This window comes from Eumetopias jubatus, unplaced genomic scaffold (assembly GCF_037043125.1).
Source record: "Eumetopias jubatus isolate StellerSeaLion01/CBP00866 unplaced genomic scaffold, mEumJub1_p1.0 scaffold_3, whole genome shotgun sequence".
NCBI lineage: Eukaryota > Metazoa > Chordata > Mammalia > Carnivora > Otariidae > Eumetopias > Eumetopias jubatus.
In genome coordinates, this window is record NW_028274809.1 from 25,734,663 (window position 1) to 25,761,000 (window position 26,338).

Genomic DNA, 26,338 nt, shown 5'->3' on the forward strand with positions numbered 1-26,338 from the left:
TGCCTTTCAAATTCCATTTTGTTTCTTCATATAAAACTATGGAACAGTTTCTATGGCATTCCACTGAAAGACAGAATACATTTTAAACATTTCCTCCTGGATATGAAGTGCACTCTCTTGATCCAAGGCAATTCAACGTCAGCTTCATTTGTGTTTCGTGTAACTTGAAGTATTTTTAGACTTCAGACTTGCATCATGACGTGAAATGAAGTGGAACTATTGAAAAACACAAACTAAATGTCATGTAGTTTCCTAAGTCTATAAAAGAAATTCACTCTATCTTGGGGGCAATTCAGGTTGCGGTGCTGTAGTCAAGCAGGGACTAACTGTTGTTAACACACGCTGCCCTTGGATTAGATGTGGATGTTCGTAGATTCTATTTCAGGTTGAGATATTTAAACAGAGTTGTTTTAGGGAAAGAGACAGACATGTATACTATCAGTGATGCTAATCATTGTCAAGCCCTAAAGTACTTTGTTTTAAACTTGTTTTCTGACCATCAACATTGCTAATTTCACCGGTTTTTTTCAAATCAGATAACTTTGTGGTGGATTCCAGTTCTTGTGTGCGTGCCTGCCCTAGTTCCAAGATGGAAGTAGAAGAAAATGGGATTAAAATGTGTAAACCTTGCACGGATATTTGCCCAAAAGGTGAGTGATAGTTGAGATTATTTTGGCTAGAACAGGGACCTACTCTAAGGTTTTTCCATTTACTTTTTAATGGACTGGCTAAGTTCACCTCTCTGAACACACACATCTTTTCCATGACTTTGAATAGGTCCCCAAAGTATCAACTCTCTTAACAGTGTGTATTATCGATTTTGAATGATGTATACTAAATGATCCAGGTTAAACTGGGAGTTTAATAGAAATTCAGAAAAAAGTTACATTTTATTCTATATGCAGCAAATCTTAGAAACAAGGGATTGCATGATTATTTTAGCATTAAGAACCCATATTAATTCCTTGCCACTCCACACTAAATGATCTGCTATGCATATGAAGGTGCAAAGAGACAAATATGATGTTTACCCTCCAGGTCTTTGAAACTATTTTGAAAGATTAGATATATAAAGTGACAAGGACATTTACTGTCAGTATTCAATAAATGTTGCAGATAATTCCTCTTTTAGAATTTTAGTAGAGAAAGAAATCCCTTCTAGCTGTGGTGCTCAAATTCCTCACCCAAATGAAACTTAAATTAAGCAAGATGAAAAATACAGTCCAAATTTTCTGAATGATATTAAGCCTTCCAAAGTATCAAAGATTGCCTTTAAAAAGGGCAAACTTCAGACTTATTTTTAGACTACATTCTCTTTCTCTTTCCTCTTTCTCTTTTTCCCCTCCACCCCCACACATTTTATTTTGCTTGTTTTGTTTTTGAGTAGAGCCTTCAGAAAGTACAGGTAATACTCAATTTAAGAATTTAAGTATGAGGGCTCCTGTGTGGCTCAGTTGGTTAAGCGTCTGCCTTAGGCTCAGGTCATGATCTCAGGAGTCCTGGGATGGAGCCCTGCATTGGACTCTGTGCTCAGAAGGGAGTCTGCTTCTCCCTCTCCCTCTCACTCTTCCTCTCCCTCTGACCCTCCCTGGCTCATGCTGTCTAACCCACCCACCCCCTGCCCTGCTCAAATAAATAAATATTAAAAAAAAAAAGAATTTAAATATAAATACTTAAATGGCTCTTGATTCTGGTTACAACTCACATCATTAGTACTTTGTTCAATATATATTCATAATTAGAACGATGTTTTTAAAACCATAGTTTGTAGACCATCATTAGGCTATGAAATGATTTTACTCAAGTGACCAGGATTTGAAAGTATTGAAAATGATATTTTAGGGTGGATGAGAAAATAGTTGATTTTACGTGGCAAAGGCAAGTATTGATTGTTGTAAGTTTTGTTTTAGTTATGTATGTGTTGTGTGAGTATCCTGGGACTTGATATAAGATATGATTCTTAGGCATCATGGTCACTAGACCATCATGCAAGGGCAAAAATTTAAAGCAGGCCCAGCAGTCAATGTTGCATGAATAAAGTATTATTTTATTTGTTAGAAAACTGTTTATTTCTTATGATGAACTCTTTTCATTTTTATAATGAAAAAATACTATTATTTTATAATAAAAATGCAATAATTTATTGACTGGAAAAGAAGTTTCTCAACACCCTGACTTTGTCTTATTTCTACAGCTTGTGATGGTATTGGCACAGGATCACTGATGTCAGCTCAGACCGTGGATTCCAGTAACATTGACAAATTCATAAACTGCACCAAAATCAATGGGAATTTGATCTTCCTTGTCACTGGTATTCATGGGTCAGTATGAAGAATTTTTGTAGAAAATTATTTTGCGAAGTATGGACAAAGCTTTAGAGATTCTTTAGCTGTGTCTGTTTGGTTCCTTTTGACCCAGATGAGTTCTGCCCTTCGTTCATGCTCTTCTCCAACAAAATCAAATGGCAGATTTTGCCAGCAATGATAGTAAAAACCAGAGTTTTGAGATACATAGACTATGAGTTTATAACTACTTAGATGTGACAATATAAATTTATATATAAACTAAAATGTATTTGTGGGATATCCTCAAATCCACAGATTTCAGAAAGCTTGACATATTTTTAGATATGTTTAGGGACACAGTGTCAATGGGTGAAGTGAGGAATTTCATTCAAACTCCTAACTGATTAGTTCAGGAAAACATAAATTAATATTCCTTTTTAAATGTATCTCGTAGAGAACAAATCAGTAAGTTGAAATTCTCTTGAGCTTTCAGAAATTTTCTTTGGCCTGATGTATCTGTCTTTTTCTCTTTTACTTAGGTTAGGAAATTAGTACTAATATAGGAGATCTAATAAATGAATTTCATTTTAGCAATAAAAATTGTAACATTTTCTGGGTTCCTTCATTACAGAACCACCTGCTGGTTTTAACTGGGAAAACAACGAAGTTTGTATTCTTTCAATTGTAATAAAAATGTCTATATTTTTACTTTATATTTTATCTGTTTATCTATATTACTCTTAATCCCTAAAAATTAGTGCTACAGGCTACAGATAAAGAATATTACTCACATATTTCAATTCAAAATCTTAACTCGAAACATATATCACATCATTTCTAAAAGCAAAATAATTTAACACATTATGAATAAATATGTCCAAATAGGAACAGCAAGAGAAATAGAACAAAGTGTTTCTTTCCATGCAAATAAATTACAGTAGGTCTTATTGCATAAAGCATTTCTTTACTTTAAAATGTAGCTTTTAATATGGGTTCATGCCAGATACCATAATGGTATGTGCACACTTTCTGCCCCAGATCTGTTTTATTCCGCCCAAGCAGTGCTTAAAAAATAAATATATGGTCAAGATTTCTAACTTCTCTTTAAAAATATGTAGATTTGGTTACCCTTAGCACATACTCCTACATGGCAACAATCTTTTGGAGCCAGGGAGTTCTAGCCATTTTGAGATAGGGCAACCAAATTTACCAGAGTCACTACTAACTCTCTAAATCTATTTACGTTGCTGTTCTCACCCCCTTGGCCCCAAAGGGTAGGAGACTCAACATTTAGGTGCATCTATATAATCGAATGCATATATAACATATACTAAGACAATATATCCACACTGTAACTATTTTCAAAACCAAATACCACCATGAATGAAAGATCATATCATGGTAACAGCATCTTCTGAGAAATAGGAAGACATACCCACTTAATTCACATTGCCTGCTTCCACGTGGGTATAATAAATGAATTGGCCTCAAGTCCATCAGTGTGGGGAAAGATTTGAAAACATAGTCTCATAAATTGCATTAGAGAAGTTGTTTTCATTCTAATCAGACCCAACATCCATCTTTTATAAATTAAGTGTATTCCTACTTCCTTTTGAATTATGAAATAAAAATCATAGATAATATAGCCTACCTATATACATAATTTTATAATGTGATTCTAATTCTCTATTTATAACTTAAAGAAAAAATACAAGAAAAGTAATGGATAATAAAATATGTATTGATAGGAAAATGCTCAGCTTCTACTTACTTATGATGAAAGTTGGGACTTGTGAGACGTAAGATTAGAAGTTATTCTGTGCAAGAAGTATGGGGAAATAAAGACTAGAGGAACGGCTGACCACTGGAATAGGAAATAAGTAACAGACATATTGTTATATGACAAGAGGAAGACAGAAATAAATCATTCAAATAGAGGCAACCTGACTGCAGAATTACACCCAGTCATGTATGATCAACTATGAAGTTTGTGCACATGAGTCCTTAACTGGATGGGACATTTAAGGTTGTTCAAGACATGAGGCAAACCTTTGCTGGGAAAGACATTTAATTTTCTTGGCTTGGGGTTATTATGAAAGCCTATAATGCCCCCCAATCTCTGTTACAACTGACACGCCTCTGCAAATGTCCCAGCTTCCCCTTAGTGTGGTAATACTGCCCCCATTGAGAACCACTGCAAGAATTCTGTGATAGTAGAAGGATTATGAACCAACAAAAGCAACCCACTGATGGTTAATCTTGTAGGTAAACCATGGGTGGGGAAGTTTGACAAAGATGATCAAGTGCAGTTCAGAATTCTTATTTTAGTCTTGGTTCCTTATGGAGCATATTTATCAAAAGTCAGGATTTATACTAATTGTAAAATGGTTTTACATATTCTGAATCACCTAATGTCCAGAATAGAGGAAATATCAATAAATAAATGCAAAAAAGGGAAGCAGATATGTCAAGATATAATAATCCATTGTATAATAGACACCATATATTCACAAATTTATGAGAAGAATCATTACAAAGTATTAGATTAATCCAAACTTTCAAGGAAAACAACCTTGCCAATTCACTCAGGTGGAAATGAATTATAGAAAATTGACTCACATAATTAGAAACAGAAAGGTAAACAAAGCCTCTCTTAAACATGAGCTCAGAAAGTAAGAGTTAAAGTTCCTACTTCAGTAATTTGATCCAGACTATACTGAGTTTGATTTGAGGCTCTAACATAGACAATTTCCATTATATGTCAAATGCTCAGTTTCTTCCAGTGTAAAGTTGAGAATTGGGTTTATAATAAAGACCTACCTTCTCTGATTATTATGGGGATTAAAAACAAAAAATTATTTTTGAGTGCTCAGCCAAGTACCTGGCATATTGTGAAACATTAATAAATGGTACAAAAAAAAAAAGAGGCAGGGGGAGAAAAGGAGGGAGGGAAAAAAGGGAGTGTGTGAATTTAAAAAAGCAAAGAAGGAGGAGACAGTGCTAAAGAAAAATCTCAATGACTATATCTAGTTATAGCACAACATGCAGTATAACAGATACTATTTTGTAGACTACTGAAAACCAAATAAAGGCAAAGTTATTTTCATGGCAATATTTCCTTTATGATAAGTCATACTCCTTCCTTAGTCCAGAAGATTATTTCTTCTTAATCATAGCACTTAACTTGGAATATTTTAATACTAACATTATAATTAATGTTATTGTGTCTCAACCATAATATATAAGGCATTTTCCAGGACAAATATATATGTTATATATGATATTTCTCATTCCCAATTTTATGCCAGTATAAAATATATATTCTGAAGCCTTTCTCTTGATCTTAGGAAAGTTTTGATAAAAAGTTAATTCAGTAAGTCTAAGACATCTTATAAAATGCTTAGGCATTATGTGTATTCATGTATACAATTCATGCATGTATGGAGAGAGAGATTTTAAATGTGACTAGCATGAAGTATTACAAGCAAAAAACGTCTAGTAAATTAAAGACATGTTTTACTTCACTTATTCCCATTACCCTCGATCTTCTACTATTTTTTAATAGGATGTATGGTTTGCGTAAAATACCTAAGGTATTTCTTTAAGCTAATAGGTAAAATTCATAATTAGATGAGATAATACTTTTCAAAAACAAGTTTCTGCAAAAAATAAACTTACTGTAAATTTGTCAATTACAATTTTAATATATAAAAGAACTCAACAAAGTTAATTGTCATGTTCAGTTTATAGCACAATGGTGTCATTGCCAGAAGGCACTCTTAGTTCTTTATTTAGAATGGGAGCACAGGCAAACCTGTGTTCAGGGTTATTCATAGGAATGTTCACCTTTCACCTCTACTCATGTTTGATAATAGTCATGTGCATGTACTTAGAGTAACAAAATGCTCACCCAATAAGCATGTTCATGCTGTGTCGCAGTGAGACACAGATAAGAAAGTGCTTAGATAAGAGAGTGTAATGATGATATACAATGGAAAAGAGCTAATGGGTTTGGTGAAAAATAAAGCGATTTCAATGGAATTATAAAAATAGGTTTCTCTCTCTCCTGAGCTTTATTTGGATCACCAAACACAATGACAGGGTGGACATAAAGTTCTTTCACATGGCTCTGTATTTAGCTAGGGAGGTTCTCAATTTTAAAGTACTGTGGATTTCAAGTGGCTATAGGATGCAACTCCCTGCAGGTACTTTGAAGTTGGTAAGTAAGATTCTGTCAACTTATTTTATGAGAATCCTGAATCTCTAAAATTTAGTATATAAAATTTCTGTGGTCCATTGGGCTTCATATGAACAGTCCAGAATTCATTTCATTCCTGGCAACTTGGAAGTGTTCTCAGTAAAGGTTTAGACTGACCCTATTATTGTGTGCTTGCCCTGAATTGTGAGTGTTTCTCCATAGCCAAGATATTTGATTATATGACCAGAGCTGTTCTATACACTGCTTTTCATCAAACAACAAATGTTGAAAGCTCATTCTACTACTGCAGAGCTGATATTTTCTCTGCATACAAAAGTCTTTGCGCATTAAAAAATGATAACAAGATTTTGCCCGCATGGTGAACTTAATTTCTTGGCTTCATGTTCATCAAAAGCATAGTATTTCATTCGATGTATCAGTTATAAATAGAGCAAGTTTGCAAGAACATTAATTTAGACTTTAAGCTTTTGAGAGACATTCATATCACATTGAGGAAAATCTTAATTATGTGTGAATTATGGGGAAACTCATTTATAGTGTTTCTCTAAGCCTTCTAAAACACTCCCTGTTAAATTAGTGGTACATTGTATCAATTATACTTCATAGATTGAAACAGTATTTAATCAAGCAGAGTTTTTGTTGTTGTTTTGTTTTGTTTTTTGTTTTTTGTATTTTTTAAGATACAGGATGGTTCACTGTATAGAAGCATATGCGGATAAACCAAGTTGAGAGAGCCAGTAAAATGGAGTTCCAAAGATTAAAGTTGTTGGAACTAATAGTGTTTTCAAGGTTCTAAAGCAAGGATGAATTAATGTCAATGGGTTCAGACTCAAATTTTAGAAGACAGGCCTTATGCCTTTCTGTTTGTCAGAGGGCTGTGGAACACCTTGATTGATAGCCCTATTAAGGCCACATCTAATGTATCACAGTATCCTATTGTTTACTCCCCAAGTGAAAAAGAAGGTTCTCAAAGATGTAAAACAACAGATGTCCACAGCAATAATAAAGCTCAGGTGATTGCTACAGATGGATACATGCTTCTAAAAAACCCTAAGTTCGTTGTTCTTAGGTTTGCTCTCTCTTGGAGAAGTGGTCAATGAATAGTATTTAATTTTTCTCTATAGGGTATATATTGATATGAGGTCTCTATTTGCCCAGGATAGCACAGGTCATCTTTCAAAGTAATAAAACTTAAAAGAAAAGAAAGGTGTCCCTAAAATAGCTGAAAAGAGGTATTCCTTAAAATATTCCTTAAAAAGGAATAAAATAAAAATTTTATTCCTTAAAATTGCTTGAATTACTGAGAAATGTTTGGTATTATTTGCAAGTATGCAGTTATTTGGTATGGTCAGTATATTATACATGAAAGGTATCTTCCTAAGAAGAAAACTTCTGAAAGAATCCAATAAATAGTTAATTTTAAAAGGTAATTTATGTTCATTTTTGAAAAGATAGGGCATCTATATATCAATAACATTAATTACAAAAATATATTTATGCATTAGGAGATGACATTTTTTTAAATCTCCAAAATTTACACCTTTTGGATATTAAGTTTGTTATAAATTTTGTTTCAGTTGTTAGTATGATTCATAAAGATGGAAGAATATTTCCTGTGCTTTAAAAGCAAATATAAATAAACCAGATAGGAACAAGATTGCTCTAAATAATCCTTATGAAGAGTAACTTTCATACAATGTTATGAAAATTTACTAATAAATGTAAGGATATAGCAAAAAAGTAAAAAATGATTTCATGTGCTTCTTTTTATCCATCTTATGAAATTGTAGGTGCTATTAGCACTTTAGGATGCTTTGAGGAGCCCAAAAGGCAATTGTTCTCACCGTAATTATTTGCAGAGTATACTTTTCCCAATTAAAAAAAAAAACTTTAAAGGCAAAATAAAATAAAATTATTTATAAACAGATTTGTTATGTTTGGGGATTTCTTTCGGATAGTCAAACTGGACCATTCCTCTAGAATTAGAATAACCTTCAAAGAAGAACTCATATTTGATATCATCATAAATGTCCTCAAAGCACCTTTTAATTCTCCTTCACATGTAGCATAACAAACTTTGGACAAGGCATTACTAATCTTTCCATTGCTACTTAAAATTCAATTTGAATGAACTAACTATAGTAACATATCTTATGTTTTCACTTTATCTGATTTAAAATTTGGCTGCATCTCTTCTTGATTCTCTAGGGACCCTTACAATGCAATTGAAGCCATAGACCCGGAGAAACTGAATGTCTTCCGGACAGTTCGAGAGATAACAGGTAATTTTTTTTAAAAAGTGCGTTTGTTTTCCTATGAACTATGTGAATTTTAGTGTTTTCCCAAAAATATTACATAATATTGAAATCAGCAACTTATTTTCAAAGCAAATTCTAATTTTAAAAATGCATGACACTTTAAATGATGGGTGTCTTTATTCCTTATCATTTGTACACATTTTGAAAGCCCATGGAATTTATAAAATAAAATATCCTTAACATTTTTATGTTTTTTTGTGTGTGTCAACTGATCTTTTGATCCATGTTTTTCTATGTACTTTTTCACAAGAAGTACTGTTGAGCATGGATAACATGTGACACTCATTTGGCACATATTTATTGAGCACCTAATATGTTCAGGGCTGTTATATAGTAGCTGATAAGGGACTCATAGACATGAACTGGATATGGATTTGCTATTGAAGAATGAAAAATCAAATGAGAAAGGTTAGGTATATATATGAATGCATTAGGCTGCAAGGCAGACAAATGATGTCATAAGTGTAGAGATACAGTAGTAAAGGATTTCCAGAAAAATTAAAGCTATATTTTTCTCTTTACATAATTAGACTAAGTAGTTTTGATTTTTAGAAGAATGAATCAAATTAAGGATCACTTAATTCTTTTTACATATATGGTTCTATGATTCTGTGTCTGAGAAACCTAGATTTTTGGTATTCATTACTTTGGTATTCATTATCTATTGAGTATTGTGGCCCAGGAATTTTGGGTAAGACACTCAATCTTGGAAGAAGAACTATGAGATAGAATAGAATGACTTGAAATAGGAATATTCAGTGTCTTTTTTTTACCTCCTATCTTTTAAGACATTTTCATCATATTTCAAGGATACTCAGCATTAAACACAATTACTAAGGTAATGATATTCTGAGTGTTTTTACTGCCCTTGTCTTTTTTAGGTTTCTTGAACATACAGTCATGGCCCCCAAACATGACCGACTTCAGTGTTTTTTCTAACCTGGTGACCATCGGTGGAAGAGTACTCTATAGGTAGGTGTATATGTTCAGAGATGCAGGTCTTCCAGATTTCAAGACTAGTGTCATGTGTACATATCTCAAAGTTTCAGCTTCACTGATTCAAGAAATACTGGGTTTCCATTTTTAATTCCAAAGGTAAGCCCAATGAAACATACCCCTGGTTGTGCTTTAAAGTATGCGGGATACAAAATAAATAAATAAGTAAAGTATGCAGAATAAACAGTTTGATTTTTCAACTGCCTCTCACTTAAAGCAGTTTTAGTGTTTTGCATATATGGAGCGCATAAAATCAAGCCTTTGTTTTTGAACATAATGTTGTCGTAACTAACAACTAACATGGGATGACTTGATAATGGCTTAGGTGTGTGGGATACAAATGCTGTTTTACCAGAAGGTTCTTGTCTCTGGTGCCATCACTTGAACCACGCATAATGGGACTGATATTTCAGGACTTGGTCTACTACTCTTCGTTAAATGCTGGCTAATAGTGGGCAGAAAAATCAGGGCTCAGAAGCACACTAAAAGTATAATATCAATATTTTAATTCACATAATAAAAATGTGTGTTAATATTTATTAAGCCACTGTTTTATTTTATTTTAGATTTCATCTGTATGAGATTCTTATTTATGAACAGCTAAAAGTTGATTTACATAAAGGGATTTAGATTTCATTTTTTCTACTTAAATCTGAAAGATGCCTCAAATCAATATTGTCATCAAATATTCCATAATAATATTTCACAGAAAGTCCACTGAATTTTGCGATTAAAACAGGTATATCTGTAAGAGGTTTTAAACTGTAAAGGGGAAAATTTCTTAATAAAAAGGCATAGTTGAGAGATACAGTCTGTCAAGTTCTACATGCAACCAAATTTTACTATCCATTGAATCAAATGTTAAAAATCTATCAAGCATTATTATGTTCACATTGTGATAAACTCAAGATGGTTACGATGGGAACACAGATTTCAGAGAATGAATTACATCTCAGTTGAATACACATGTACTGAGTTTCATATAGAGTTTTAATATGTATGTATGTATATGTATGTATATAAGTATATATGTAGCTGTATGTGTGTGTATACATATATATGAGTATTTATATGTATCTGTGTGTATATATATGTGTGTGTGTATATATGTGTGTGTGTATACACACACACACACACACACACACACACACACACACACAGCACATGGAAAAAATTCTGAGTGTTGGCAGCAAAGTATATTTAGATTTATAAATAAAATACAACGGGACAGCTTTGATCTCCAAAATGTAAAATACTGTTCATTAGTTGATTGAAATGTGGGAAACAGATGATTCTTTAGAGAATAGAAAAGGAATTTAATTACAAAATGTAGACTATGTTAAAATAAAAACAATTTCCTTGGAGTGATAATTTGTTTCCACAGTATAGTTATTTAACTTTTAGAGATGCTTTCCCCAGTTGTCCAAGCCTTCTGAGTATTTTTTTTTAATTTTTAGCTTAATTTCATTCTTCTCTTTAATTTTTAATGACTCCTATCTTTACTTATACATTCTTCAACTATTACAATTACACTTTGGTTTCTGAGGTATAAATTAAAGCTAAATATCTGTAGTCATTCTCTGTAATATTTACCCCTGAAAGCATGTCTAAATTTATTAAATAGAGTAGAATTACTGTCTTACTTTAGGTAGATGAATAATCATTCCATAAACATTTATTAATTATTTAGCTTTTTTTTTATTTTATTATGTTATGTTAATCACCATACATTACATCATTAGTTTTTGATGTAGTGTTCCATGATTCATTGGGGTGGCTTGGTGATAGACATTGGTGAGGGTATGTGCTATGTATGGTGAGTGCTATGAATTATTTAGCTATTTAAAGTTTTATTTATTTAAGTAATCTTTACACTCAACATGGGGCTCATCCCCATGACCCTGGGATCAAGAGCCTCATGCTCCTCCAACTGAGCCAGCCAGATTCCCCTAATTATTTAGTTTTAAAACAGAATTTCATCCTTAAAGAACTTGAGACTTGGGGGATAGTGGGAAAAATAGTGAGCAGATATGTCAGTGGTAAATATGTACACAGAAATGGAGATATCATTAATATTTATACTTCTAAAAATGAACATTTTCTTTTTGGGGGGTCAAATGATTCCTTTTAAAACTCAGTATATATAGCATGTAGAGAAATATTCAGATCACAATTTATTGACTCAGTCTCTTTTTATATGCTCTATTAGCATTCTTTTTGGAGTAAGATGTGACATCCTTATTTTACTTCAAGAATATGTGCCAGAAAATATTTAATAATATATACATATTAAATATTGTTCCATTTTCCCCCCTTCCTTCTCTTTAGTGGCCTCTCCTTGCTTATCCTTAAGCAACAGGGCATCACTTCTCTACAATTCCAATCTCTGAAGGAAATCAGTGCAGGAAACATCTATATTACTGACAACAGCAACCTATGTTACTATCATACCATTAATTGGACAACACTCTTCAGCACTATCAACCAAAGAATAGTGATCCGGGACAATAGGAAAGCTGAAAACTGTAGTAAGTACATTATTCGGACATTAAAACAGAAACTTTGAACATTTTCTCCCATTCTACACTGGACCAAACAGTTAAACATAACTGAGTCAGACCTGTTCCCTCTTTTTCTCAACTCTTAGAAGGGGGGCCGTTAATCAGCATGGGTGACTTTTTATAATTTATTGCATGTTTTTATAACATACTGCATGCTTGCAAATCTTGCCCAATTGCAAGAAACTTCCTATAGAGACTAAGGTTCAATAGGTGTAAGTGGAACCTGGGAATCTAAATATGTAATAAGCGTCCTGGGTCAGTTTGTAGCAATTCACCCTATTAAATTTTCTGTTTGCTTTTTGGTTTCAGTGAATAACATAGGATAACAGAGTGTCATTTGGGGGGTGGTGGGAAAAAATGCAGATGTGCTCTGAAATGTGCAATGCTGTTCAAGAAGTTTGCTGTTAAAGAAGAAAGTTCATTTCATGAATGCATTTTTGTAGGCATTTCATGGTTTCTTTTATTTATTTTGCCACTTACTGATTCACTCCATCATTTCTTTGTTACTCAGAAACAAATGATGTTTTCATGGGTACATAAATATGCCCTTCCTATCTTATACTTTGATATTTCAACAATTAATATTTAACTCTTCTGTTCTACTAAGTACTATTTTCTTCTACATCTACAAGTGCCACTGCTAAGCATATGTGTCTGACTTACTTATGATAAATATCAAATAAAAAGACTCAGAATTTAAATTATCTGTTACAAATACATATACTTATTGTGGTCATAGTGAATCAGTCCTTTAAAAAATCAAACCCTAAGAAACAGTTTGCTGTTGGAATGTCTTCCTATTTGTTTGGTCTCACCATGGGAATAAGCATATATACGTAATGATTGAGTTCATTTTGTACGTGCGTGAGTGAATAGTAAAGGACATTTTTTAAAAATATGAACTCTTAAGAGGCCTATGCAATTTAAGTTTAAGTTAAATAGTGAATTACTTTATTTATGAGTACCCCACCTTGTTCCAGAAATTGTTTAAGGCAGCTCAGGATAGCGGTATTCATAAAATATAATTTGTAAGGAAATCACATGTTAGCTGTTTTGGACCCTTAAAAACATTTTCCAGAGAAAAGATAAATTGCAACATGAGGTTTTTTTTGTTTTGGGTAAACTCATTCTTCGGTTCTACATAAAATCAAGAAATATAAAATCTTATTATATATCAATATCAAAATATGCATGTTCTTATTGAATGACATTTATCTTTTTATTTAGCCTGGATTATTTCCATGGTCTTATTCCTCTCTGATTTCTGACAGAAGGCTTGTTTTTCTTTCTTTCTAATACTTAGGCTTCTTACCCCACATTACTATATGTATGTTTGTACATACCCCAGACAAAATAGATTATTCACAGAAGTAAAATAGAATCTTGTTCAACACAAATTTATAACTATTTCCCTAAGTCAGGGTTATCGTCTCCTTTTCTCCTACTTCCTCCAAAAAACAAAACAAAACAAAACAAAAATAAAACAATAGTACTCCTACCTTTCAAAGATAATATTTAACTCTAAAAAACAAGAAAACAAAAGAAAAAAAATAAAAGAACCAGAGAAATACATTCCTCTTTGACCCATTTAATCATTTTACAGACCCTCATTTACTTCTTTTATCTTTTGTAAACTCAATAAAAAAGCAAATGGGAAGAAAATGCAGAAAGAAATTAAATGTTAAAAAAGCAAGATAGGAAAAATGTAACTATTCCATACTTCTTTAAGACTTCTAAACTTTTCACGCAACCAAAAAAGTAAATGATAACAATAAACTAAAAAGCTAACATGTTTTTTCAGTTTTCAGTGTTATGCCTGTTAGACTGAGTTTAGCCCTTTTGCAGACCATGCATGTATATTCTTTTCCTTACACTTACAGTTGACTTTTCCAATTTGGAGAAGAAATGAAGCAGTTAGGAGAAACACAGTTTTATGGTGCTTTAGTATAAAACTAAGCTTTAGCATATTTTTAAATTTATAACATCTTAGAACAAACAATTTTTGCATGAAATCCATTTATCAAAATTTGAATTTCAGTCTAACAGTACATTGAATCCTGCATTTCAGAAATGTAATTGCCCTATAAACTTGACTTTAGAGGCTATGCTGCTGATGTTTGCATTGAGCCTACAGTGGTTGCGATCATGTGATTAAAGCCTTTTTATCATCCATACTACTATCTGCAAATGATAAAACTTAAATATTTACTTCATTTTAAATGCACTCTACATATTGCATTTTTTAGTATCCTCTCTTAATATCTTTTGCACATACAAGATATATAGAAGCACACACATATGTATTCACCACAAAACACACATATAGTCAAAAATTTCAAAGCAGACTTTAAATTTGAAGAGATTGAGATTGAGAGAAACTCTAGGATATGAAAAGCTAGAACATTTTCTGCCTCTTCTTTTGTATGGTTATAGCACAAGCAAAATGACAGTTCTGGTTGGAAGGACTATTATTGTTTTTATTTTTATTTTTAAAAAAGATTTATTTAGTTGAGAGAGAGAGCGGGGAAAGGGACAGAGGGAAAGAGAGAATCTCAAGCAGACGCCACACTGAGCGCAGAGCCAGCTGCAGGGCTCCATCCCAGGACCCTCAAATATTGACCTGAGCCCAAATCAAGAGTCAGCTGCTTAACTGACTGGGCCACCTAGGCACCCATGGAAGCAGTTTTAGAGTAGGTTAATGAAAGTATTTGAAGTTTCTTAAAATAGTTCAACATAAACTTTTGACACCAAAACATAAACAGTAAAGAGATAAATATTACACTAACTCCTCAGAATCTGAGTTACATTTAAACTCATAACTTTTTCTTAAAAATTTTTGTACATATACACTTAAACCCAACATAAACAAGAGAGAAACTAAATTCATAATTAACTTTTCAAAATGGAAGTACATTTATTTTTCTAATTATCATCATTAGAAATTAAAAGAATAGACACGTACAAAGAATATGTAATTTTTGTTTACGGATATGTAATGAAGCATATATCTTCATATATAAATGGTATCATAACATATATATTTAACTACTGTTCAGCCATCTATGTCTCTACTTAATATACTATGAGCATCTTCCATGGCAGAGTTCTACTTTATTGTTTTAAAAAGATACATATAAAATATTTATTGAACAAGTGCCATATTAATGGTAATTTAATTTATTTTCTAGTTTTTATATTATTAGATTGCCATAATGTGAATCTTATTTCATAAAGCATTTTGTGATTCCTTGGGCTAAATACTTAGAAGTGGGATTTCTGTGTAAATGAGGTTGCGTATGATAAATTTTGGTGTATTTTTCCATATCATCTTTCAAAAATGCTAGGTCAGTTTACAATTGTCCTAAACAATGCTTGATAAAGAATATTTTCCACTGCTCATTACAACACTGGATATTATTTATGGTTTTAAATTTCAGTGATCTGAAATATGAAAAAGAGGTCCTTTAAATTCACATTTTTTTAGCTGACATTGAGCCTCTTTTTATATATTGACTGAATCCTCATTTTAATTTCTTCTCTTGTAAAGTAGTCAGTCATGAGCTTTCTTTATTTTCAATTGGGAGTTGGTCTTTTCCTTTTGGATTTGAAAGACCTCATCACAAATTAAATACATTAAATTTTTATCTCTTGAATATGTTATGTATAACTTTCCCTCTCATAGGTAATTTAAAAAATTTTGCCTTTTGATAAACATTTTATGCTTTTATCTAGTTAAATGGATGGATTGTTCTTTTCCTTTTTATGTTTATGATCTTGTCATTGTCTTAGTCTTTTACTTCTAGTATTTTAAAAACTATATGGACATTTTTAATCCACCTAAAAGTTTTGGTATAGTATGATTTTTTTAAATCCTTAATTGATTAGGACATTGATCAAACATAATTTATTGAATAATTCATCTCTTCTCACTGATCTTAGCTGTCTGCAATATTTCAGGTAATTGGCAAAACAGTGCCAGGTTCTATCTCTCGATCTATATAGTTTAATTTCATCTTTGCCACCACCTTATAAAGTATAATAATCCCTGTTTTGCAGCTGAATATACAGATGTTCAGAAAGTTGAATAATATTCCCACTGTTTGAAGCTATTAAAAATTATATTCAGGATTTAAACCCAATGTCTGTCTAATTTCAAAATCTATGCGCTTCATTTCACCTTCATTTCCCCCCAAATAAAGAGAAGGTGGTTGGTTTTTGTTAGAAAACCTGATGATATACTGAAACATACCCAATGTAGCATAATGCTGAGGAATACACTCTAGAGCCAAATCACCTGGGTTTTACTCCCAAGAAAATGATTTACTAGATGTTTGCCCTTTGGTAGGCTATTTAACATTTGTGAACCTTAATTTTATCATTTGGATGTGGGGTTAATAATAGTACCGTCTTCACTGAATGCCTGGCTCAAAGCAAGTGCTATATTTGTGCTAGCTATTATTATACAATTATATTCTGTCCTACTAAAAATAGATTACATAGTGTATACATGCATATAGACACATTATGAGGTGTAAAGATACAATATTTAACTTTTACTTAATGAAACATCCTTCTGGGGGCAAAGAAAAGGAGGGAGAAATAACAAGGGCCTTCTTAAAGTGGAAGAAAAATTCACATTATCAAGGTGATGAATTTTAAGTGTGTAAGTAGCACATAAACCATGGGTAGATATGGAAGAAATAAAAGTGGTTATTACTAGGAGTCTAGATGTTGAGGAATTTAAAAATAATCTGGTGAGATTTTAAATGGATTTAAAAAAAATTTCTATGCTTGAGACTCCTCTAAACACTTTTTTTCTTTACTCTTATAATTAAAACATTTTAAAATTGGCTTTATAAGTAACAGCCTATGCTTTATAAAAATATTCACAAAATATGAATTTTAGGTTAGTGTTTCAGGAGACAAATATTTGGTGAGGAGGAGTACATTTTTTTGTACAAAGAATATAAAAGGAATATAAATTTCTACATTTATCTATGATTTTGATGTTCCTGAAAAGTGATAGTTGAAAAATCCTCCTCTTTGGACACAAATCTAGAAAAATAGAATAGTGAAACTACAGTTAATTGCCAATAACTGAATCCTCTGAATGATAACACGCTCCCAGTTTATGATGAGACACTGAATGTCCAGAATTTAATAAGGACAAAGAATTTATGAGTAGGGAATAAAGGGTATTTAACACCAGTGGAGAATAATACAATGTTTGCTTAATATATTCTTTTGTTTTACTATGGTGACAGTGACAATAACTACAAAATAGTAAGCATTTTAATTTTTAAACATCATAAGTAGTGTTGACTTTCTATAAAATTACAATTCAATTAGTATTATCATTATTACCTCTAATAGTTGTATATTATAGAAAAATGAATTTTGATTATGAAGTTTACCTTGTTTTAAGAAAATATTGCTAAGATTGCAAAAGTTCTTACTTTCTCTCAGTCCCTTATTTTTTACTTTAATTTATGCCCTCCAAGCCCAGCCCATACTATCTTAGGTAAATGTACATTTTCCAAAAAAAAGAATCATCCATTGGGCCTCATAGCCAATCTTCACTGGAAAAGTAATAAACCTTGCCACACTTTTTAGTAAAACATAGCTCAGTATGAAACTTATAGTGTGTAGTTTAGGATATAGTGATGTCATTGTTTTTCCAAGTAATCAGAAGATAGAAAATCTAAATTGTACTTATAAGATTTTCTTTAAGTTGCTAAAGAAATATTAATATACTCTTCTTTGCAAAATAAAATGCAAAGAAGAGTTTCTTATTATATTTGAAATAGCACAAAATCTAATTACTAACAATGCTATAAAATATTCTCCGTGTTCTTATTAAGAGGGTAATAAGCAGTTAGTTATAATTTCAGAAATGACACTCCTATTTTGTAATCTGGAAATCCTGAAAGAATGGAGGGCCTCTCAACTACCAAAACCAGGATTACTGCAGGCTTAATGTTTTATTGTAAATGGCAACATTTTAACCTGACTTGCTGCTAGATCAATAGATGAGAAATTTTAAAGCAACAGCCTAAATTTAATTATTAAAAATCCAGAAGTCTGGACTTCAGTTTCCAGAGATTGTTGCTTAGATAGTGTTATGACTTGTATTGTATCTTCCCAAAAGGTGTATTAAAGTCCTAATATCTAGTGCCTAATGAACATGGTCTTATTTGGAGACAGGGTCTTTGTAAATGTAATTAAGATGTAAATTAAATGAGGTTATACAGGGGTAGAGTGGGTCCTTAATCCAATATGACTGGAGTTCTTATAAGAAGAGGAGAGGAGATATATGGACACAGAATGGAGAACACCATGTGAAGACATGTACACACACACAGAGGGAAGATATCCACGTGATGACAGAGGCAGAGGCTGGAGTTATTCAGCTGTAAACCAAGGAACACTAAGGATTATTGGCAACAGAAGCTAGGGAAGAGGCAGAGAGCAGATTCTCCCTCTGAGCTTCCAAGAAGGAACCAGCTTGCCAACACTTCGATTTTGAAATCCAACACTATGAGAGAATAATTCTGTTATTTTAAGCCACTCATTTTGTGGCATTTTGTTATACCAGCTCTAGGAAATGAATACAAACAGTGGTTTGAAGCCCAAGATTCTGCATTTTTAATACATAGCAGATCCTTCCAAGGCAGGTGTCTGGGCAAAATCATTTGAGAAACTACTAAGTCACATCCCCCATTATTCTCCCTATTAGTCTATCCTCAGAAATATACTTAAAAACATATTGTCCTGGTAATTCATTTCTTCTTATGAGGGTCTATTTCCTCAAAAAGAATGTATGGTAGCAAAATTCACAGTTGAACAACTTAAAACTGTATATTTAATAATAGTTTTGGGAGACAAAGATAAAGAATGAACTTAAAAAGCATCCTATAAATAGTGTTCTATTTTCTTTTTACTAACATAACATACTCTATAAAATAAGGGAATATTTAATGATAGTTTACAAATTAATCGAGTAATTATAGTACAATATACTGTACTATTAAATTTTATGTATTTTAGAGTTTCAACAAAATACTTAGAAATTTATTTTACTCTTTACAGTTAATGTGCCTTCTGAGAGGTACTTTATAATGTGCTCAGTATTGTAAGAATATTCAAGGACTTTCTAATATTTTGTCACTGTTGTCACTGCTGCCTGTCATCTTCTCCTATTAGAATTTCCTTCCCAGGTCCCCTCAAGTTAGACATAGAGTAACTAGAACACTTAAGGCTAAATAAAGCACTGGGTCATGTCTATTTAACTTATTCAATATGGTGAGTGGTATGTCTTACCAATTACTCCCCCACTTCTATCTCCCCTTTTTTCTAGTTTTAATTGATTCTAACATGTTACACAGAATATACATATACATACAATATATACATACATATACATACAATATATACAACTTTCCCTACTTATAGACGTTACCACAATACAGTTTTATAATGACCCTTCTCCCAAGCATGTCCATATCCTAATTCCCCAAATCTCTGAATGTTACTTAGTATAACAAAAGAGATTTTGCAGATGTGATCAAGTTATGAATCTTAATAGGGGAAGGGTTAATTTGGGTTATCTGGGTGGGTCCTAAATGTAATCATATGTGTCCTCATAAGAGGGAGGAAGAGGGAAATTTGACTAAAGGAGAAGGTGAAGTGATCATGAAAACAGAGGTTAGAATTATATAGCTACAAGCCAAGGAATGCCAAGGTGGTCTCTAGAAGTTGAAAGAGACAAGGAACAAATGATTTCCTGAAGCCTCCAGAAAGAATCAGCCCTGCTGACCTTAATTTTAGTCCACTAAGACACATTTTGGACTTCTGACCTCCAGACCTCTAAGCGACTAAGTTTGTGTTGTGTTAAGTGACTAAGCTTTGGTTATTTGTTACAATAGCATAAAGAAATTAATCCAGCACTCTTTTAATGACAGAAGTCCAACTCAAATTATTTTAGGAAAAAGAAGAGAGCATAAATGGAAACCAAAAGGAACCAAGTAGCTATACTTATATCAGACAAAATAGAATTTAATTAAAAAAACGTAACAAGAAAAAAGTGTAACAAGAGACAGTGATGGTCATTATCTAATGATAGGGTAACCAATTCACCAAGAGGATATAACAATTGTAAATATATATGCAACCAACAACAGAGCATCTGAACAGATCTGAAGGGAGCAATCAACAATAATACAATCATGGTAGGGGAATTTAATACCCCACTTCCAACAATGGATAAATCATCCATACAGAAACTCAGTAAGGAAACATTGAACTTGAACTAACTTCAGACGTAATAGACCTAACAGACATATAAAGAACATTCCATCCAGCTGCAGCAGAATATATATTCTTCCAAGCACACATGGAACATTCTCCAGGATATATCATATTTTAGGTTACAAAGCAAGTCTTAGCAAATTTTAAAAGATTGAAGTCATACCAATTATCTTTTCTGACCACAAAGTTATGAAACTAGGAATCAATAACAGGAGGAAAACTGGAAAATCCACAAATAAGTTGTTTAATGTAGAAGTTAAACAACAAATTACATAACAACCGATTGGTCCAAAATGAAATCAAAAGAGAAATCAACAAGTATCTTAAAACAAACAAAAATGGAAACATGCCATACCAAACTAATGTGATGCAGCAAAACAAGTGCTAAGAGAAGTTTATAGCAATAAATGCCTACATTTAAAAAAAAAGAAAGAAAAGAAAGATCTCAAATAAAAAAACCTAACTTTATACCTCAAGAATTAAAAATCCAAGACTAAATGAAGTCCAAAGTTAGCAGAAAGAAGGATGTAACAAGGATCAGAACAGAAATAAATGAAATAGAGAATAGGAAAACAATAACAAGTATTAATAAAATGGATAGTGGCGTTTTGAAAAGAGAAACAAAACACACAAACCTTCAGCTACATTTACCAAGGTAAAAAGAAAGGGGACTCAGATAATATTATAAATGAAAGAGGAAACATTACAACTGATACCACAGAAATACAAAGGATCCTTAAGAGATTGCAATGAACAGTTATATGGCAACAAATTAGACAAACCTAGAAAAAAATGGATAAATTACTAGAAACATACAACCTAACAAGTTTGAATCATGAACAAAACAGGTGATCTCAATAAACAGGTAAAGAGATTAAATCAGTCATCAAAAACATCCCAACATAGAAAAGCCCAGGACCAGATGGTGTTATTGGTGAGTTCTACCAAATATTTAAAGAGAATTAATGCCAATCTTTCTCAAACTCCTCCAAAAAATTGAAAAGAAAGGAACACTTTCAAATTCATTTTACAAGGCCAGCATTGTCTGGATATTAAAGCCAGATAAAGACACTATAAGAAAAGAAAGTTACAAACCAATATCCCTGATGAATATCGATGCAGAAATTGTCAACCAAATATTAGCAAACTGAACTTAATAGCACATTAAAAGAATCATTCATGATGATAAAGTGGAATTTATCCCTGGGATGCAAGGATATTTCAAAATATGGAAATCGATAAATGTGATGCACTATATTAATAGAATGAAAGGAAAAATTATGATCATCTCAATAGATGAAGAAAAAACATTTGACGAAATTTAACATCCTTTCATGAAAAAAGCTCTCAACAAATTTGATATAAGAAGAAATAGAAGAAACATATCTCGACATAATAAGGACTGTTTATGAAAACGCCACAGTTTAGGAATACTTAGGAATAAATTTTACCAAGGAAGTAAAAGATCTGTAAATCAGAAACTACAAGATACTGATCAAAGAAATTGAAAACACAAATAAATGGAAAGATAACCCACACATTCATGGATTGGAAGAGTTAATATTACTAAAATGCCCATACCACCCAAAGTCACATATAAATGCAATGCACTCTCTATCAAAATTCCAATGGCATTTTTCACAGAAATAGAAAAAATAATCCTAAAATTCGTATGGAACTATAAAAGGTCCTGAATATCCAAAGCCATCTTGAGAAAGGACAAAGGTCCAGGCATCACGCCTTCAGGTTTAAACTATATTACAAAGCTGTAGTAATTGAAGCAGTGTGTACTGGCACAAAAACAGATACAGACTAATGGAGCAGAATCAAGAGCCCAGAAATAAACCCACACATATATAGTCAACTAATATTTGATAAAGGAGCCAACAGTATTCAATGAGGGAAAGAATAGTCTCTTCAATAAATGATGTGGGAAAACTGAATATTCACATGCAAAAGGATAGAATAGGACCCCTATCTTACACCAGTTACAAACACTAACTGAAAATGGATTAAGGACTTAAACATAATACTTAAAACCATAATACTACTAGAAGGAAACATAGGAAGTAGTAAGCTCCTTAATGTTGGTCTTGGCAATGGTTTTATGAATACAACACCAAAAGCAGGAGCAAAAAGAACAAAAATAATCAAGTGGGATTACATCAAACTAAAAAGTTTCTGCACAACAAAGGAAAAATCAATAATATGGAAAGGCAACCTTAAAATGGGAGAAAATATTTGCAAATCATATATCTGATAAGTTGTTAATGCACAAATTATATAAGAAACTCATAAAATTCAACAAAAAACTGCAAATTTTCCTATTTAAAAGTGAGTAGAGGACTTGAAGAGACTTTCTGCAAAAAAAGATACTTATGGCTAACAAGTACATGAAAACAGTTCTTCAACATCACTAATCATCAAGAAAATGCAGATTGAAACCACACCTCACACATGTTGGAATAAGACAAGCCAAAACAAGTGTGAGGATGTGCAGAAAAGGAAACTCTTGTATACTGTTTGTGGGAATGTAAATTGGTGCGGCTGCTAGGGAAAACAGTATATAAGTTCCTCAAAAAATTAAAAAGAGAACTGCCATATGATCCAGCAATCCCATTTTTAGGAATATATGCAGAGAAAAATCAAATCAAGATCTCAAAGAGATACGCCTGCCTGTGTGCCCTGCAGCATTATTCAGTCATAAAAAAGAATGAAATCTTGCCATTTGCAACAATGTGGATGGAGCTAGAGCATCATATAATACTAAGTGAAATAAGTCAATCAGAGAAAGTCAAATACCATATGATTTCACTCATGTGGAATTTAAGAAACAAAACAGGTGAACATGGGGGGTGGGAAAAGAGACAAAAAAATAGACTCTAAACTATAGAGAACACACTGAGGGTTGCTGCAGGGGAGGTGGGCAGGGGTATGAGTTGAATAGGTGATGAGTATTAAGGAGTGCACTTGTGATGAACACCAATGTTGTATGGAAGTGATGAATCACTAAATTCTACACCCGAAACTAATATTACACTGTATGTTAACTAACTGGAATTTAAATAAAAATTTGGAGAAAGAAAAAAAAAGATCCTTAGTCTCCTATTTAAAACCTTCCAACAGCTTCCCACAACTCTTTGGACAAAGCAGATAATCTTGTAAATTGCCACTAAATCCTGCATAATCTGGCCCTTGTCTACCTCACTAACTCATCTGATACCACTTTTCCACTCACTGTGTCCAGCCTATTCTCAAAAATCACTAATCTTATTCCCTGCTCAGTCTCTCTTGGCTAGAGTTGTGATTCCCAATTTCCCCCAGCCCTCTTTGCTTTAAGAATTCCTATTTATCGGGGCACCTGGGTGGCTAAATTGTTAAGCGTCTGCCTTTGGCTCAGGTCATGATCCCAGGGTTCTGGGATCGAGCCCTGCATCAGGCTCCCTGCTTGGGTGGAAGCCTGCTTCTCCCTCTCCCACTCCCCCTGCTTGTGTTCCCTCTATGCTGTCTCTCTCTCTCTGTGTCAAAGCCTGGTGATGGGTATTAAAGAGGGCACATTCTGCGTGGAGCACTGGGTGTTATGCACAAACAATGAATCATGGAACACTACATCAAAAACTAATGATGTATGTATGGTGATTAACATAATAAAAAATTATTTAAAAAATAAAAATAAAAATAAATAAAATCTTTAAAAAAGAAAAAGAATTCCTATTTATCCTTCTCATCTCAGTTCCTCCTTATGTGGGCTGACCTAATGTGACCTACCCATTAGGTTAGGACAACCACTATATTCTCTCAGTGCTCAGGCTCTCTCTCTTTCTCTCCCTCTCTCAATGATTATCTAATGCTTGTCTCCTCAACTAGATCGTAAGGTCTAGATAAGACAATATGTATTTTATTTCATGTTTTCATAATATCCTCATTTCTTAGCAGTGTCCAGCATAAAGATTTTTAGAAGTAAACACATGAATATGCTTATATGTTTTCACATTTCTCTTAGTATATTTATTGAGGACTTAATTTAGATAAGAAATTAAATTTAAATTAAATTAAATTAATACTACATTAAATACTCTGTTAATATGATGTCTACTCTTCATCATAACCCTGAAAGGGAAATATTATCATTCACTTTACATATGAGTAACAATAATTGCCTGAGGCTACATGGCTAGTCATAGAGTAAGGATTTGAACCTATACTGGTCTGATCACAAAACTGAACTATTACAACTAAATCATATTTTTTAGGCTTAAAAAGCAACAACAACAACAACAAAAAGATTACTGGTATCTGTCTAAATATATTCCAGATCAAAATCCATGCCTCTATGTACAGTAAGTAATGCAAACAGCATAGATGGTCTTGTACAATTCTGCGTTTGTGCCTGTAGACAGATACTCTATTTCAATATTTTGAGCTAATGCATTTATTTTAACACATGCAGCACAGTAGCAAGAACCATTGTTTAGGCTTGCCTCTATTTTAATGAAAGCAGCTTCAGTATTCCATATGAAGGTTGAAATACTAAGCACATTATTATCTCTCCAATTTTTTAACAGACAGGTACAATTCAGATGAGATAAAGAAAAAATCTATTTTATAGCTTCCAGAGAAAACACAGAGCAAGTTAAAGGTTGCCTAATAACTATAGTCCTTAAGTTTATTTAGAGAGGTTTTTAATGGCCTTTTGAACTATAAGCCATTGAATAGACCTTCTATTCCTTCTCATGTGACCATCACTCTGGGAGGTCAGAGAACTGTTGAATTCTGGGTGCTGATCGAAAAATTATTTTCTCTGAAGAATTTCAAAGAGGTAGTTTCCTTGGCCTTTTGTTCTGTGCTGTGTGGAGACACTTTCTTGGTTTCATTCTGGAGAAAATGATCAACCAGCCTTCAAGACCATCATCTAGTGGTTTGGAAAAAATGAGAAGAAAGTAATTACTGTGGTTTTCTGTTTATTATTACTTTCCTCCAATATACCCTGATCTAAAACTCCTCTAAAATTGAGCATTTAAATTCAGACTAAGGGAGGCAGTTGGCAGTAAAAAGAAGGTAGGAGGTTTGGTGAAGCTAAAATTCTCCTCTCCATATAATTCAAAGCATGTAACAGAAAAATCAAAGCAGGCAGCTTTCACCCTTCCATATATTGAAAAGTCTATCACTCTTGAGAGAGAAAATAAGGGATAAAAGTGTGAGGTTTTCAAACCTGAAAAAATTTAATACAAGTTGGTGAAATAGACAAAAGGTTGATGGGATATCATGAAATTGGCAGTAACGGGGGTGGGGGGAGCTAATGATTTTGTCAGGATTCTGAAAGAAGAAATTAAAAGTCTGTTTGAGAGACTTAGAAGTTGACAAAGAATTTGAAACTTGATTTTATTTTCCATAAGGATTTGAAAGTGATGAATGCAGTCAGATTCATGACACTGCAATGTGATTTTGAATATACTCTTCTTGTATTTACAAGTTGCATTTATAACTTTTTTTCACTTTTAAGGATTTACCCTGATGCAAATATATATTAGAAATGTATGTAATATATATATAGATAGATAGATATATGTTACAGAGTATGAAACAATAAATAACCTTAAAATGGCTGAATATTTATAAAAATGGGTATTATAACTTTATATTAGTTAATAC

At 32.6% G+C, this 26,338-nt stretch overlaps 1 protein-coding gene across 1 annotated transcript in view; it reads left to right on the forward strand.

The window, feature by feature from the left end:
- Positions 1-26,338, forward strand: part of ERBB4 (erb-b2 receptor tyrosine kinase 4) — a 680,938-nt gene that overhangs the window by 390,710 nt on the left and 263,890 nt on the right. Inside the window, exons 8-12 of the mRNA XM_088021952.1 lie at positions 537-650; positions 2,195-2,321; positions 8,713-8,786; positions 9,704-9,794; positions 12,147-12,346. Coding sequence (XP_087878078.1) covers positions 537-650; positions 2,195-2,321; positions 8,713-8,786; positions 9,704-9,794; positions 12,147-12,346 — 606 coding nt within the window. The remainder of the gene's footprint in view (positions 1-536; positions 651-2,194; positions 2,322-8,712; positions 8,787-9,703; positions 9,795-12,146; positions 12,347-26,338) is intronic.